The sequence below is a fragment of the Myxocyprinus asiaticus genome, chromosome 9 (genome assembly GCF_019703515.2).
Source record: "Myxocyprinus asiaticus isolate MX2 ecotype Aquarium Trade chromosome 9, UBuf_Myxa_2, whole genome shotgun sequence".
NCBI classification, from domain to species: Eukaryota; Metazoa; Chordata; class Actinopteri; order Cypriniformes; family Catostomidae; genus Myxocyprinus; species Myxocyprinus asiaticus.
Window position 1 is genome coordinate 10,306,560 of NC_059352.1, and position 17,213 is coordinate 10,323,772.

Consider the following 17,213-nt stretch of genomic DNA (forward strand, 5'->3'; position numbering starts at 1 on the left):
TAGAGCGTTGAAGCGATAGTTCACCAAAAATTCTGATGACATTTTTGTCATCATTTACTCACCCACATGTTGTTCTAGATGCATATGACTTTCTTTCTTCTGTGGAACAGAAAACGGTATAAGGAGATGTAAGGGAGAATGTTAGCACAAGTCACCATTCGCTTTTATGGCAACTTTTTTTTTTCTCCATACAAAGAGTAAATGGTAACTGAGTCTAACATTCTGACAAACAAAAGTAAATGATGACAGAATTTTCATTTTTGAGTGAACTATCACTTTAACGCTCTCATAAACTAGTCTATTGACATGCTCTTTTGGAAATGTAATTGGGTAATAAAATGAATTGGTTTAAAACTCTGACAACAATTTGTTTGTCATTGCTCAAAAAATGTTAATGGAAGTCCTTGTGTGGCATTTTTCATGTATTAAAATGTTTTATAAACAACAATGTTGGACTAGATTTTTACTGTATTCTGAACTACAATATTGAACTAGATTTTGTACTTAAAGCATGAAACATTTTGAATCAATGGCTGTTTGGTTGAAATGTTCCTCTGATTGAAAAAAAATCATCCTTTTACGCAATTTTACAGCATATACTTAAATATTGAGAAATATATTCAATATTGTCATAAGACTGAACATACCATATATAATATATATATATATATATATATATATATATATATATATATATATATTATATTATTTTTATTTTTTATCAGTATCGCCCAGCCCTATGTTCTGCACCACAACTCAACTCCAATGTTTCATTTTCAGCAACCACTTTTGATCATTAAACATTTCAAACATTCCACCCATGTAACCTTTTTTTTGTATTTGATCATTTTGTTTAATTTTTCTTTATTTTTCCCTTGTTTTCTTTGATTTGCTTTGAGGAGGGGCTTTACTTTACCTTATTTAATTATATATGTTTTATATTATTTTTATTTATTTATTTTCTTGCGTTATTTATGATTCCCTCCTTTTTTAAGCAACCATGGGTGATGATCTACAATCGTGCATTGTCTGCCCATTTACACACTTGTTTTCGTTTCTGTAGTCTTTTTTCTCCTGTCTGTTGTATCCTCATGGTCAACCCCTTAGTGGATTGAATGAATACGTTGTATTGGTTTAACCTCACCTGTCTTTTCCCCTGTCCTGTGTATGTGGTTGTATGTGTGAGTAATTTTGTGTTCATCCATAATCCTGTCAAAGGAAATATTTTGACAGATTAACAACTCTGTGTTTTCCTTTGTTTCCCCATCCTGTGTTGCTGTTTTACTGTAATGTTGTGTTTCCACCAGGACTGATTCTGCCTTCCAAGAGACAAGGTAAGGTAATGACAGCAACCTAAATGTCTGCATAAAAAAATAAAAATAAAATTAATAATGTACATGCAGATGTTCAGATTGTTGTCATTTAAAGACCATGAAATAGCTTGACAAAAACATTCTTCTTTCTTGTTCTGACATATTTCCTATTGACACACACATACCATACTATTCTGACATACTGTATATCGGACATATTGAAGTGCTTGTTCATAAAAAAATAAAATAAAAAATGAAAATAATAATAATAATAATAATAATAATAATAATAATATATATATATATTTTTTTAAAAAGCCAGTAAGATCTAGTTTACATCTATAATTTGCTACTTGTGATTGCTTATCAGATTGCAGGTGGTATTAGGGAGAGGGACATTCTAATTCTAATCAGTTTTTTGGATCAAAATGTATATACGCCCATGAGTGGAAGATGAGTCATTAATATTTTTGGTCTGTTTTCCCAGAAGAGAAAGACTAGAAATTTTAAATGTGAACTGTACATCTGCTAAAAGTTCATTTTGTAAACTTTTAGAAGTAGGGGAGAGCGGGGCTCAAACTAACGTGGGGCTAGTTGTAACACACATGGTTTATATGTTTCCAAACAGGTTTTTTATATACCGCGCTCTATCATTTTATATTGTCTTTGTATTTTGTTTGGGTGCGTTGATCCATTTGGCTTTCATAATACAATGAAGAGATGATCCGCAGTCCGATAGTGAACTTCAATGTTTCCACACACAGTGGTAAGATGAAACTTCATTTGTTTACTTTTTGCCATATCAACCCTGTGTAGAGGGGGAAAAAATGCTGCCAAAAAAAAATAAAAAATAAAAAATAAAAAAAATTTGGAAGATTTCGCCAAAAGTTAATTTTACAGAAGCAAAAGTAAAAATTCACATGAAACATAATTTTCATCTCTGTTTTTAGTGTTTATTTAAAACTAGGCAAACTTGATATAATTTTAACCTCTAGCAACTTGCATAGACTTTTAATTCTTAGCTAACCAGAAGAAGTGACTAGCCAGGTTTAAATCCCATTGTACTGAAGAGGCATGTTGTAACACTGTTACAATGTGCCCCAATTAGAATGAACTATATGCAGTTCAGTGTATTCAGGGATGAAATTTACATAATTCCTGTTTATGTGTGTGGGGGGTGCAGGTTTAAGTGGTTTACGAGGACTTTTTTTTAGGTTACAAACTGGTAATTACAAGGGTATTATGCTATGAATGTGGTTTATGAGGACATTTCTAGTGTTCCCATAATTCAAATCACTTAAAAAAAACATACTGAATGATGTTTTATTGAAAATGTAAAAATGCAGAAAGTTTTTTGTGAGGGTTAGGTTTAGGGTTAGGGTTAGGGGATAGAATCTATAGTTTGTACAGTATAAAAATCATTATGTCTGTGGAGAGTCCTCATAATGATAGCTAAACCAACATGAGTGTGTGTTTGTGTGTGTGTGTGTGTGTGTGTGTGTGTGTGTGTGTGTGTGTGTGTGTGTGTGTGTGTGTGTTTGCGTGTGTGTGTGTGTTTGCGTGTGTGTGTGTGTTTGCGTGCATGCGTGTGTATTCTTTTCAGGTAGATGGTATACCCTGTATTCATAAAACAAGACCACATACACCGAGGAGCCAAAACATTATGACCACTCACAGGTGAAGCGAATAACGTTGAACAATCAGTTCTGGTAATCAACATGTTGAATGCATGAGAAATGGGCAGGAGTAAAGACCTGAGTGACTTTGACAGGGGCCAAATTGTTATGGCCAGACGACTGGGTCAGAACATCTCTGAAACGGAAAGGCTTGTGGGGTGCCCCAGTCAACAGTGGTGAGTACTTACCGACAGTGGTCCGAGGAGGGACAAACCACAAACCGGTGACAGGGTGTTTGGCGCCTAAGGCTCAGTGATGTGCGAGGGCAACGAAGGCTATCCCGTCTGGTCTGAACCGAAAGAAGGTCGACTGTGGCACAGAAACAAGTCACAGAAAAGTTTTATGATGGTTACAGGAGGAATGCACAATACACAGTGCATTGCATGCTGCTGCGTATGGGGTTGTGTAGCCGCAGACCGGTCAGAGTACCCATGATTACCCTTGTCCACTGTCGAAAGCACCTACAATGAGCACGCGAGCATCAAACTGGACATTAGAGCAGTGGAAGATGGTTGCCTGGTTTGATAAGTCCAGTTTATTTTACATCATGTGGACAGCCGTGTACGTGTGCACCGTTTACCTGGGGAAGTGATGGCACCAGGATGCACTGTGGGAAGACGACAAGCCGGAAGAGGGAGTGTGATGCTGTGGGCAATGTTTTGCTGGGAAACTCTGGGTCTGGCCATTAATGTGGACATCAATTTGACAAGTGCCAACTACCTAAACATCGTTGCTGGCCAGGTACACCCCTTCATAGCAATAGTATTCCATGATGGCAGTGACCTCTTTCAGCAAGATAATGCGCCCTGCCACACTGCACACATTGTTCAGGAATGGTTTGAGGAACACGATGAAGAGCTCAAGGTGTTGCCCTGGCCACCAAATTCCCCAGATCTCAATCCGATTGAGCATCTGTGGGATGTGCTGGACCAACAAGTCCAATCCACGGCAGCTCCACCTCGCAACTTACAGGACTTGAAGGATCTGCTGCTAATGTCTTGGTGCCAGATACCACAGGACACCTTCAGGGGTCTTGTAGAGTCCATGCCTAGGCAGGTCAGCACTGTTTTGCCGGCACGCGGAGGACCAACAGCATGTTAGGCAGGTGGTCATTATGTTTTGGCTAATCTGTGTATTTGTACCAGATGTGTAAAATTAATGTGAAAAAAGAAAAATACTTTGAACCCCAAGTGCATTTACACAAGCTCAAGAAAACCAGAAAGTGTTAGTTTGTGCCCCACTCTACCCAACACTAGCCTAAACAGTAGCAAGTATGGCCAGAATTAGCATGGCATCAAAGCTATTAATCAAGTCCATTTCTGACTTAATATCTTCAAATGTTGAGGTTTTGACAATTTTTGCTTGATTTACGTTACGCTTCGTCTTCTCTAAGATGGTTTTCTGTTCAGATGGGTGTGCAGAACCTGGATATAAAACTCTAAATTATTCAAGAGCCAAGTCATAGGTGTTTACTGTAGCTTCTTTGCGCTGAAATACATAATAAGGTTTTTTTTTTTTTTTTGCAAACATGAGGTACAACATTTCCCTAAATAAAATGTCGTACATGTTTTATATTAAAGGTACATTTAGTAATTATTTGTTTATGTTGCGCTAGCCAATATAGTCATGGATTCTTCCTCTTATGTGAGTGTTCATGATTTTTTATATATTTTTCAAAATTACTATTATTTTCAACAGGAGATAAGAAAAAAAATACTCATAGTGCACCTTTAATTTTATGTGTTATTATTGCTTGAATAAAACTATTTAAAAATGTATACACATGCATATATTTCTAAAATTAGGAATGTGTTTCTAAGATGCAACATATCTGCACATTTAAAGCAAATCAGGAAGGGAAAAAGACTTTCATTAGTGAAAATATAATTGGACATCTTTAGACATTACCTCCTTTTTCGCCCCTAAGGAACATCTCTTTCCCCATTTCAAATTAATCATTTACAGTCATATACCCACAGTTCTGTAAATTGTTTTGCAGTAAACATTCAGACTTCAAAATTAAATAGACACAGACATTTTCTGCACCTGCTATGTTGGTTTTTCCCCCTAAAGTTTTCTCTAAATGTGGATTCTCTCAGGCATCAAAAGGAGATCTAAGGTCCCTGGTGTAATGATTACACAGTACATTGAGGAACTTCCTGAGGGGAAGACTACTCCAGACTTTACACGTAAACCCATCACTTTAACCATTCAAGAAGGTAAATGCATAAAAAGAGAAAAAACTACAAAAGTGGAAACTCTGTGTGAAAGTACATATGATGAGAGGTAACAGTTGAAAGTTGAACGTCAAGGATCTTAAATGTGAAATTCACAACATAAGAGAACATACATATTTACAGTCCTATATGTTGAATCTGTACAGCTACATGGATTTAACTTGCACTCTACATGAGTGATTGTCAAGTTCACCGCATGTCTTCCAGCTTTATCGTGTGACCATGGCTATATATGCACAGAGGGGGAAAAAAAACAATTAACATATATCCTATTTTGTTCTAAATGCACAGTGCAAGCCCAGAAATGTGCTTTAATTTATGCTTATTATAATTTATGACCTCTCAAGCTCTAATTTTTGTCCTTTAGTCTGCCCATATTTGACCGAAAGAAATATTACACCTTTTGACCTTGTTGATGCTTCGAATGCAATACTGTGAGAGTCTCAGGAAAGACCACCATCAGCCACCATTTCTAATAAGGAGATAAACATATACTACCAGTCAAAAGTTTATACACACCTACTCATTCTTTATTACTACTGAAGAATTGAAGCGTAGGCCTTTAGATCAAACCATTTGCAACCTGGCCTCATAGAAACATGTTACGATATGTAGCCTACATTTTTGCTAAATTATTTTTACATGGTTTGTTGTACATATCATAGCAGTTTTCTGGATAAATTACACTAGAGGCGCTACACAATTGCCTTTTATTCACTTTCACACAAATCACAAGAAAAAAATGCCAGATTATCTGTACATAAACACTTAGGTTTCACCCTATTCCTCACACAATGCTATCTTATGACATCTAAAAACTTATACTATAGTGCATGACTTGTAAGGCGATACATTTTAATGTATTTAATGTTTGCAATACATAACCAAATACATTTACAAGCTCAATCAATGATCAAATTGTACTGTAGCTCAGCTGATACAGCCTTGCACTTGCAAAGCAAAGAATCGGTGTTCGAGTCCCACAGAGCATGAGTCATCACTTGAGCCGAAAGTGTCATAAAAGTGCCACAAAATGAATAACATTTGCTTTTATGGTCCCGTTTCCACCTGGTATTATGATGCGTTTCAGATAATCTGGTCACATGTGGTCAGGTGAGACACATCGCTGTTTACACCTGCTCACTTAAATGTGTCTCCTTTGACCACTTGTGTACAGATTTGGAGGGGAAGGTCTCTGTTTCATGACAACATACATCAATCACTATGTCAGTGTGTTACTGCATGATAATAAAGCACAACAAATTCAGAAAAGACAAAGAAAGTGCAAAAAAAAAAATAAAAGGTTTTAGGGTTTTATTGCTTTAAAACTCGATAGATCATTAACCATTAAAAACGTACATCTCTTATTGCTCCTTAGCGCCACACAGTGGACATTTCACCGTGGAATTGCCAGGATATGTGTAATGAACCACGTAATATCATTTTGCAAAAATGTTGCCATTTTTATGAGATGTAAATTACTAAGGCATTCTCTGTTACATGTAAACAGAATTAATTTTGTTTTGTAATAATCTGTATTAACATTTTAAATAATTTAACATTTTATAAAACAGGAAAGCTAGCCGTTTTAAAAGCCAAAGTGATTGGAGACCCAACGCCTACTATAACCTGGCGTAGAGCCAAAGGAGAAATGAATGATCCTCAAAAGTTTCAGACCAGATATGACCCTGAAACTAATGAACATACTTTGGAGGTATGGGCAGGCTTCTGACTTTTAGACTTTCTTCAAAATGAGTGCTCAACATTTAAATTGTCATTTCATTGTAATTATGATCATTTACCAAGATTATTTTAAATAACCTGTTTCTTAAATTATTCACTTTTGCAGATACCCAAAGTAAGTGGCGATGAAGCTGATGTTTACAAATGCATTGCCTCAAATGAGTATGGAAAGGCTGTTTGCACTGTTGTCCTAAATGTCATTGAAGGTAAAGAACACTTGTTTGGAAGACAACTTTGGTACTTCACAGAGTGAAAGTTCTTTCTCAGTAGAACTTACCATAATAGTAGAACTAGTACTAACTAGTACCCCCATTTTCCTTCTAAGTTGGATTCAAAAAGGACAAAGAACTGCAAAAAGCTGAAGGAGGTAAGATAAGTGTTATGCAAAATTGTAAAAGCTGATTTTAATAAGGTGCTGTAAGTGATTTCAGTCATTTTGCTAACTGCCGCTATACAGTACCTAGCCACTGAAATAAACCACCTGCATCCCTTCAACCACACACCCTCTCTCCAAAACACCACACTTCAAAGACATTACAACAAACCTTATGTCTTCACACCCAAATGTGATTGACAGGGCCACTCCCAAAACTGCTCTCTGACGCTTCTTTTTTTTTGGCTATTTAGGGCTGTCACAGAGAAATGTGTGATTTCTCAGTGATATCTGCTATGTGATTTTATGTGTGGCATTAAAAGAAAAAATAATTTACAGCACTTTTAAGTTTAGCCATGCAATTCAATATGCCGCATAAGATAGAAATGATAAATGGGATAATAGTGACATTGAATATGACATAGAAACATTTTGTCTTCTTTTTGTTGATTTCATTTTTAAGCTATAACAGATGACCCGACAGAGTTTAGAAAAAAGCTCAGGAGAGGGTGAGACATTTGTTTCCATTATATTACACATTAATGCCTATACACACTTATGATTCTAGCCATAGCTCATATTAAAAAAATCAGTCATGCTAACCCTGTTAAGTGCTATTTTTTGGCCTGAATTTTTTGTCATCACAATCTAAGTGCTGGAAAAAAAGAGGAGAAAAAAGATGACATCGACGAGGCAGTATGGGAACTGTTGCTGAGTGCTGAAAAGAAAGACTATGAAAGTATTTGCATTAAGTATGGTATCACTGATTTCCGTGGCATGCTGAAAAAACTGGCCGAGATGAAGAAGGAAAGAGAAGTGGAGCAGGCACAGGTAGAGTCCTGTTAAAGGAATAGTTCACCCAAAAATAAAAATGTTGTAATCATTTACTCACCTTCATGTCACCAAACCCATATCACTTTCTGCCGTGCACCACAAAAGGATACATTTTGAAGAATGTCCTGGTTGTCCTCTTCTTTCATGTCATGACAATGAATGGTACTGAGCTTGAAAGTTTAACAAATAATGCAAATGTACAATAAAAGTGTCAGAAAAGTAGAGAAAATGATAGCGATTGTGTGATGAACAATGAAAAGCTTGACATCAACCCTAGCACTCCTCGACACGTTTATATTTGTTCATGCTCAAACTTTGCACGCTCATATGTTCACGTGAGAACTGACGAACAACTTCGTAAAAAAGAGGTGGGCAAGATTATCAGTCAAAAACGACATGAGGGTTAGTAAATGGTGACAGGTTTCATGGGAAATGACTGCTGGTTTTTCAAAGAATTGGTTTGTCATTTTAAATACCAGTGGATACACAATTCTAGACACACATTTTCTATTCGTTTCCATGATTTAGTTCATCCAACATCTTAGCAATCTGAAACCCATTGAGGTGAAATCTGAGGATGCTGCAACATTTGAATTGGAAATGGAACTCAAAGACCCCAGCAGTCGCATTTTTCTCTACAAGGTGAGAACTGTGAATCAGAGGAGGTGACTCACACATAAGATGCAAATCACACATAAGCTTATGCTAGTCAATAACAGGTCTCAGGCTCTTACCTTAAGTAAGTGACTCACATTAAAAAAGTTGTAAATACATATATCCTAATGAAGTCACAATTGTGCTTTATTTTGTTTAGGATGGTGTCATGATTCCATTCAGCAATGACACTGAAATCGAAATGAAGCACTGTTTGAAACAAGTCGGCAAAAAATATATCTTCACTGTTAAAAATCTCAGTCCTGACGATGCTGGGATTTATCAAGTGGACGTTGAGGGTGTCAATATCTTTTCCACAGATTTCAAGAGTAAGTTTTCAACAGCGCATGAGTATTTGCCAATTGCCTGCCATAGAATGCATTATACTATTATGTATTGACAGCTAAGGTGTGTTTCACCATATTTAACAGTTCCCCCAGTGGACTTCGCACTAAAGATTAAGGAGGTGAAGGCCCAGGAGAGAGAGGACGCCCTCTTTGAGTGTGTTTTAACTCAGCCCATTAATGAGATTGTTTGGACCCTAAAGAATACCCGACTCTCTAACAATGAGAAATATGAGATTACTTCTTCAGAAGATAAACTGGTCCACCGGCTGAAAATCATTGATTGCATGCCAGTGGATGCAGGAATTTATGCTGCTCTTGCTGGCATTAAGTCTTGCAGTGCTTGGCTGATTGTAGAAGGTAAGTACAAGAAAGCTCAAAGTTTTTTGATTATTAGAAAAACTGTCCAAGAAGTCTGAGACCACATAGAGAATCTGGGATTTTTCCATTTAAATCTTGAAAGAAACAGAAAGCCATAGTATTTAAGGCAATTTAGATAAGGTATGAAACAAAATGAAGAAGAAATATTTAGGATTCTGCGCTAAAGTTTTCAATTCACACTTACTTAAACTGTTATGCTGATAATATATTTTATAATTAAGATTCTTAATTATAAAATATGCAAAATAGATGCATTTTCATTCATGGTCTCAAACATTTGGACCCCACTGTACAAGCAGATGGAATTAATTTAACCCGGTCTCATGAGAAGTCGTAGTAATTATTATGAGTTGGCATGTACACAAACGAACAACTTTTACTTTCAAAAAGAATAGTAAATGAACCATCAAACAATGTTGTTAACCCAAACCTAAATCTAACCAAAAAGTGTAATCCCTTACCCAAATCCTAAACTTAACAGTAATTTTAATAGAAAAATTACTGTTGTGTACCACAGAAGAAAGGAAACATCAGTGTTTGAAACGAGACAAGGGAAGCGAATTACAGGTTACTGACATTCTTTAATTATTTGTATTGTATAAATATATATGGAATGAGAAACGAATTTTGCTCACTAAAATTTCCTTTCTCAAAATAAAGTGTTGGATAGGAGCTAGCTAAAATGTCATGCCTGCATTGTATCAATTTGAAATTCTGTTTGTCGATTGGTTGGTTTCTATGGGAATAAAAGTCATTCCTAAATCATAAGAGCCAAGTCATATGATATATTACGATTTCATAATTTCATATGAATTATTACATGTTATCATGAGACTATGTTGCATGAGTCCAAATCATGACTGTGATATAATTTTAGTGGCCAAAGTCTTGACATTTGATGCTCTGAATCTGTAATTTGTAATATTTCGTCCACATCAGCTGACAATGATCCTGCATCAAAGGGCAAGAAGAAGGCCCGTAAAACCACTCAGGCCGGTGGTGGTGGTGCTGATTTAGAAAAGATTGCTGCAGAGCAGGCGGAGAAGCACAAGAAGGAGATTGGAGAAGCACTGGAGGCTGCTAAAAAGCTCCAGGCTGAACGAGAAGCAGCAGAGGCTGAAGCCAGAGCTGCAGCCAAAGCCGAAGCTGAAGCAGCAAGAGCAGCAGCACAGGTGGCTGCAGCTGCTGCAGCCACAGCTGCTGCTAAAGCTGCAGAGGATGCTTTTGCTGCAGCTAAAGCCAAAGGTATTACCGAGGCAGATGCTAAAGCTGCAGCAAAGGCAGCAGCACGGGCTGCAGCAGCTAAAGCCAAAGCAGATGCTGAGGAGGAGGCCAGGAAGCAGGCAGAACTTAAGGCCTTAAGTGATGGGCTGAGTGCAGAGCAAGCTGCTGCAGCAGGTGCTGCGGCAGCTGCTGCACTGGCTGCTCAAGCTGCTGCTGCAGCAGCAGGCTTTATGAGCGGTGGAGCTGGAGGTGACGGTGCAGCAGCTGTAGGAGCAGTATGGGCTATAGCAGCTACTGGTGAGGAAGGAGCTGGAAAAGTAGATGGGGCTGGAGGAGCTGGAGGAGCCGATGGGACCGGAGGAGCTGGAGGAGCTGGAGGAGCTGGAGGAGCTGATGGGGCTGGAGGAGCCGGAGGAGCCGATGGGACCGGAGGAGCTGGAGGAGCAGATGGGGCTGGAGGGGCTGGAGGAGCTGGAGGAGCCGGAGGAGCCGGAGGAGCCGGAGGAGCCGGAGGAGCTGGAGGAGCCGGAGGAGCAGGAGCTGATGGTTCAGGAGGAAGCGGTGGAGATGGAGGTGAAGATGGAGACAAGAAGCGTCAGAGAGCAGGACCTCTTGTGCCTGAGACTGTCATAGGTAAGGAATTATAAACCAAGGAAATAGCTCTTTAAGGTAACAATTGCATGTTATCTCTTTTAAATCTGTCAATGCAAAAGAGTACATCTCTGTTTTGGATTCAAAAACAGGGTGGTGTTTTCATCTCTATTTTAAAATAAACATGTAACATGGCAGTTATTGCATTTTATAGAAAACACACAGTCTAGAAAGGCAAGTCAACTTTAGACCTTTAAATGCATTCTTGCTTTTACAAAAAAGCAAATGCCACTATATCCTTGAGTGTATGTAGTAACAGGCTCCTCCTTCAGTTAATTCAGTTATTATTTTACATTTTGGAGAAAAAAGTATCCTAAAAATTTGCTTTATGAGGTAATATAGAAATTAATGGTTTTAAATCAAAAATTGTATTTAACATCACTAAATCAACCAGAATACATCAGGTTACACCAACAGGGTTGGGGTAGGGTTAGGTTTAGGATTAGGATTGTTGTCACAAAACTACTGACCTTGTCGTTGTTTCAATTTGAGGTATCATCATGCAACAGGCTTTTTGTAACAATTTCAGCAATGCTTAGCATCCTTACACATTTTTACTGTTTACACATACACATACAATAATCACAACACACCTACATCCTACATGTGTTTTTGCTCTATTAGCCGGAATGCATAGGTTAAAGTCTAAAGTAATAGAAATGGGACACACATACACATCATAAAACTGGTGCCACACATCATCTGTTGATTAATTTACAGTTTACATAAAAAATCATGATAGGAAACTAAAACACACCCAGCACAGTTCAAGATGTGAGCAGTAAATATCGTGAACAGGAAGGGGAGGTTGAGGGCTGTACTCGTGTAAGGCAAGGCCCACTTATACCAACACAGTGATTGGGAAGAGTGTGGGCTTTATTTGTTTGATTGTTTCATTCGTTTGTTTTTCATGCACCTGTACTGTGTTATGTTAGTTTCTCTATTTGTTCGTTTGGTATTTTTCAGTGTCAATAAATCAAACATCAGAGACTGACAGAATTGTTCTACCATGATATTTAACCATTTAGCTTGTTAAACACTTACAAACCTAATTCCGAAAAAGTTGGTATAGTATGAAAAATGCTAATAAAAATAAAAAGGAGTGATCTGTAAATTATATTCACCCTTTGATATACTGAAAGCTCTACAACTAAACATTACATAATGTTTTACCTTGTTAATTTCATTGATTTTTTAAAAATGTACAGTAATTTCAAATCAGATGATTGCAACACACTCCAAAAAAAGTTGGGACAGTCGAGTGTTTACCACTGTGAAACATCACCATAACACTTATTAAGCATTTAGGCATGGAAGACACAAGTTTTTAAGTTTAAAAAGTGGAATTTCCCTCATTCATCCATTATGCAGGTCTTCAGCTGCACAAATCTACAGGGTCTTCATTGCCGTATTGTGCACTTCATAATGCACCACACATTCTCAGTTGGAGATGGTCAGGACTGCAGGCAGGCTAATCTAGCACCCGCACTCTCTGCTTATTCGGCCAGTATGTGGTTTGAAGTTGTCCTGCTGAAAATTCTGGGACGTCCCTGGAAAAGGCGGTGCTGGATGGCAGTATTTGCTGCTCCAAAATTTTACATATCTGTCTGCATTAATGGTGCCCCCACAGATGTGCGAGTTATCAATGCCATGGCACACCCCTGGCCCATACAGACACTGGCTTTTGGACCTGATGCTGATAACAGCTTGGATGGTCCTTTTCATCTTTGGCCCGGATAACACAACGGCTATGTTTTTCAAAAACTATTTGAAATGTGGACTCATCGGACCAAAAAACACGGTTCCACTGTTCTACTTTCCATCTAAGATGAGACACTGCCCAGAGAAGTCAGCAGTGCTTCTGGACAGTGTTGATGTAGGGCTCCTGTTTTGCACAGTAAAGTCTTAACTTGCATCTGTGGATGCAGCAGTGAATGGTGTTGACTAACAAAGGTTTACTAAAGTGATCCCAAGCCCATGTTCATGATATCCATTAGAGATTAATTATGTTTTTTAAGACAGTGGTGTCTGAGGGATCAGAGATCACGCACATTCAGGGTGGTTTTAGTCTTGCCCTTTACGCACCGAGATTTGACCATATTCCTTGAAACTATATCGTGCACTATAGAGGGTGAAATGCCCAAACTCCTTTGAATTTGTCTTTGGGGAACATTGTTCTCAAAGTGTTGGATTATTTGCTGAAGCACCTGTTGGCAAATTGACAATCTTGAATGATCCTTGCTCTTGAAGGACTAGGCTGTTTTTGGAGGCTCCTTATATACTATGACACGTTTGCCTCACCTGTTTAACATCTCCTGTTTCACATTGCCTTGTTATTTAAACTCGTCAAATTGTTATGAATCTTAAATTGCCCCTGTCTCAACTTTTTTGGAGTGTGTTGCAATCATCTGATTTGAAATTACTGTACATTAAAAAAAGAAAAAAATTCACATGGTAAAACATCATATAATGTGTAGTTGTAGTGTTTTCAATTTAGCAAATGGTGAATAGAATTTATAAATCACTACTTTGTTTTTATTAGCATTTTTTCATACTGTCACAACTTTTTTGGAATTGGGGTTGTAACCGCGCCACCACGAGGACCTACTAAGTAGTGGGAATTGGGCATTCCAAATTGGGGAGAAAAAGGGGATATTAAAAAAAATAAAAAATAAAAAAAACCACCCCTAACCATATGCAACACGATCAGCTTTGACTGTCATATACTGTCCATTTTCTGACCTCACTAAAAGTGAAATGTTGTGCAAAGTGACGTTATCACAGCCAATCAGAACTTGTGTGATGTTAAATATACAGTACATTTATGTAGAGCAAAATTTTGGACCAGTGAGATTTCTCTGTGGGTAGGTACCCAGTGTGACTCGACAAAAATAGAAAAAGTCCATGACTGGTTAGGATTAGCCTGGAAGAGATGTGATTTATTGCTTGATGTTTTGTGAAATTTTGGGCTCTATTTGCCCGAGTGTGCAAAGTGCAGCACTACGTGCAACAACGAAGCTTCTTATCCAATTTTCGTGAGAGCGCTAATTCTAAGTGCAATTTTCGTGCCAGCGCAAAGCGCAAGTGGGCGTGGGTGGGAGTGTTTGTGCTACTGTTGGTGTAGGCGTGCAAACAATGGGTGTGTTTTATGAAAATGAAGTTGCGCAAAGCGCAATTTGCTATTTTTCTAAGAATTTGGTTAGGCTAAGACATTTCAACACCAAGTCATATCTCATTTCAAAGTCCAAATTCAGTTCCTGCATTTGCAGTTTGGAGATTCCACCAGCAGGTGGTAATAAAGTCCATGTCCGAACAAATAAAATATAGTGGAACATTAAATTAAGTCCCTGACAATCACTGTCATAGCCATTTGGAGAAAAAATTATAATTATGAGATTCTGTTAAACTATCTTAAGGTCATGGCTTATTTTTCAGTTATTATCATTATGTTTATTTTTACAATTGTATTTATGATCTAATGTATATATGTATTTTCCCTCCCGTTCTAGAGTGATTTTAAGTCACTGCAAAAGGTGGAAGAAGTTGGACATAAATGTTTAGATTTGGTATGATTTTGTTTTTACCACTTCGTTATTTTGATTATATTTTCATTTCATTTGAAGTGTAATTTGAAATTATAAATATATTTGGTTTAATTTTTTCGTGTTTCAATAAATTAATTTCTTTTTTCAAAATCAAAATTGACCGGAAGAATAAAGTGAGTTCCGATACAATAACTGATAATACTAGCCACAATTTGTGTCAGTAGATTAAAATGATTAATAATACTTACATTCTCTATAATTTAACGGGCATACATCCAAATTCTGATGAGAATCACATTTTCTATGCATTTAAAAGAAGCGTGCCACTGTCATAGAAATATGCCATTCCAATATGTCATTCATCAAGGACACAGTTAATGCACAAAAGAATGGAAGTCCATATTTCTATTCTTTTAATTCATTGCATACAGTCCATTTACACTACCAACTTCTTATGAATGTGCTGTCTTTGTTTAAATCGTTGGTGCTTGAGGGAATGGACTATATAAAAGGACGCAGACACTGGAATAACTGGAGAAGTGATGGTTGAAGTTGCACTGACAGTTGCATGAATACAATGTCATTATTCAAAGTTATTAAAAACAAGAATGACTTTGCTACAGATTTGAGGGTTCAACAATAACTGTGCTGGGTCTAATCCAATCCCATCATCACAATAATAAACAAAGTTATCCAAACACTAATATCCATTTTTTGCACTTTTATCTTCAATGACTGCCACTACCTTTTATGTATCAGTCTTTCAACACTATAATAGTAATGAATAATTACTTAAATACAGCTTTTCTGACATTCCACTCAAATTAATCTCTAGGGAATGGGGAAATCAGTGGAGAAGTGAGCAGAATTAGGTAGCCAGTTTATAGATGGGAATTTTTTGAGGTCATGATTGATAGAGGCCAATGGACAAAAATGGACAGGGCACCAGAGTAAAACCACTACTGTTATCGAGAAACAAAATGCAATTTATTTTGACCACAGAGGGTCAGGAAAATCAGTTTAACAACTCATTCAAAGGATGATGCCTTTTTATAGTTTAATGTCCTCGTCACTTTACTGGAACATCAAGACCCTCACAAACCACAGGGTGAGCTAACCCTGCTGGCCTCACTATCACCTCACCCATCAGCAACATTTGTTTTCCCCAGGAGGTCTCCCATCCAGGTATAGACCAGATTTAGCCCTGCTTAGCTTCAGTGGGTTACAAAAAATCGAGAAAAAAAATTACTGCTACTAATAATAATTATTTAGCTTTTATTCATCAAGTTGACATGGACATGCTTTTGTATTTGGAATTCTATTTTTGCATCAGGCTTGGTCCAAAATGCAGCTTATCCTGACCAATTTCTTCTTTTTAATTTCCTTAAATAATTTCTTTTTATATAGTCTTTAAAGTTTTGAAGACCTAAAAATATTTGTGTGAAATGATCAGATTGGGGACAAATACCTTTTTGTACAGCTGTACTGTATATGTTTTATAGTAACAATTAAATTGGTTTTAAAAAAGGGTATCCACGCAATCTGAATATGACAAACATGTTTTATGAATAGTTTGTGTCTGCTGTTTGTGTTTACATGCAAGAGGGCATGTCACCATGCTTGGTTGTTATACTGAGAGCCAGTCACCCATTTAGATTTACCCACTAATCAGAGAACTTGGACAAGATAAGATCCTAATAAATGCAAGCAAACGTCTTCAACTTTAATTGAACATGAAGACAAATTAAAGATTTAATCTGCCTCAGAACACAGTCTTCACAGCAAAATCATATTGTCAGCAAGATCATGACCAAAACACATTCAGCATTTACATGGAGATTTTAAGAGAATATTCAGTACAAGAACACATATGCTCTAACTGTATAATTGCAAGATTATGTGCTAATACCACCACAATTGGGAGAACAATTATATGCCCCTTGTGGTGAATCTAATGAATAGTTAGAGAGCACTAATTCCAAGGATTTTCTCAACTACATACTGTAACATGACCAATCAGAGCATTATAATTTTACACTATTGGAATGGAAAGAACTTTAGTACAATGCTGTTCAAAATAAATCAACTGCAAAGGTGTAGTGGCCATTTGGGAATATTTGTCACTACATGGCTGTATCATCATGATCAATTATAAGAGGATATGGAATCTTAAGTCAACACTGGACGATGGCAATGAATCGGTCACCTGATATATTAATTTGTTTCATTAATATTTTA

The 17,213-nt window shown here is 37.2% G+C and overlaps 1 protein-coding gene across 4 annotated transcripts in view; it reads left to right on the forward strand.

Annotated features, from left to right (window-relative positions):
- The window catches only part of LOC127445925 (immunoglobulin-like and fibronectin type III domain-containing protein 1), a 53,041-nt gene that overhangs the window by 15,655 nt on the left and 20,173 nt on the right, over positions 1-17,213 (forward strand). For 2 of the 4 annotated variants that reach the window (XM_051706425.1, XM_051706426.1), the window contains exons 3-13: positions 1,308-1,334; positions 5,089-5,208; positions 6,801-6,940; positions 7,076-7,175; positions 7,295-7,336; positions 7,806-7,851; positions 7,996-8,173; positions 8,705-8,818; positions 8,991-9,159; positions 9,262-9,534; positions 10,495-11,412. In XM_051706425.1, the coding sequence (XP_051562385.1) occupies positions 1,308-1,334; positions 5,089-5,208; positions 6,801-6,940; positions 7,076-7,175; positions 7,295-7,336; positions 7,806-7,851; positions 7,996-8,173; positions 8,705-8,818; positions 8,991-9,159; positions 9,262-9,534; positions 10,495-11,412 (2,127 nt within the window). The remainder of the gene's footprint in view (positions 1-1,307; positions 1,335-5,088; positions 5,209-6,800; positions 6,941-7,075; positions 7,176-7,294; positions 7,337-7,805; positions 7,852-7,995; positions 8,174-8,704; positions 8,819-8,990; positions 9,160-9,261; positions 9,535-10,494; positions 11,413-17,213) is intronic. The other 2 variants (XM_051706427.1, XM_051706428.1) reach the window with 1 other exon arrangement.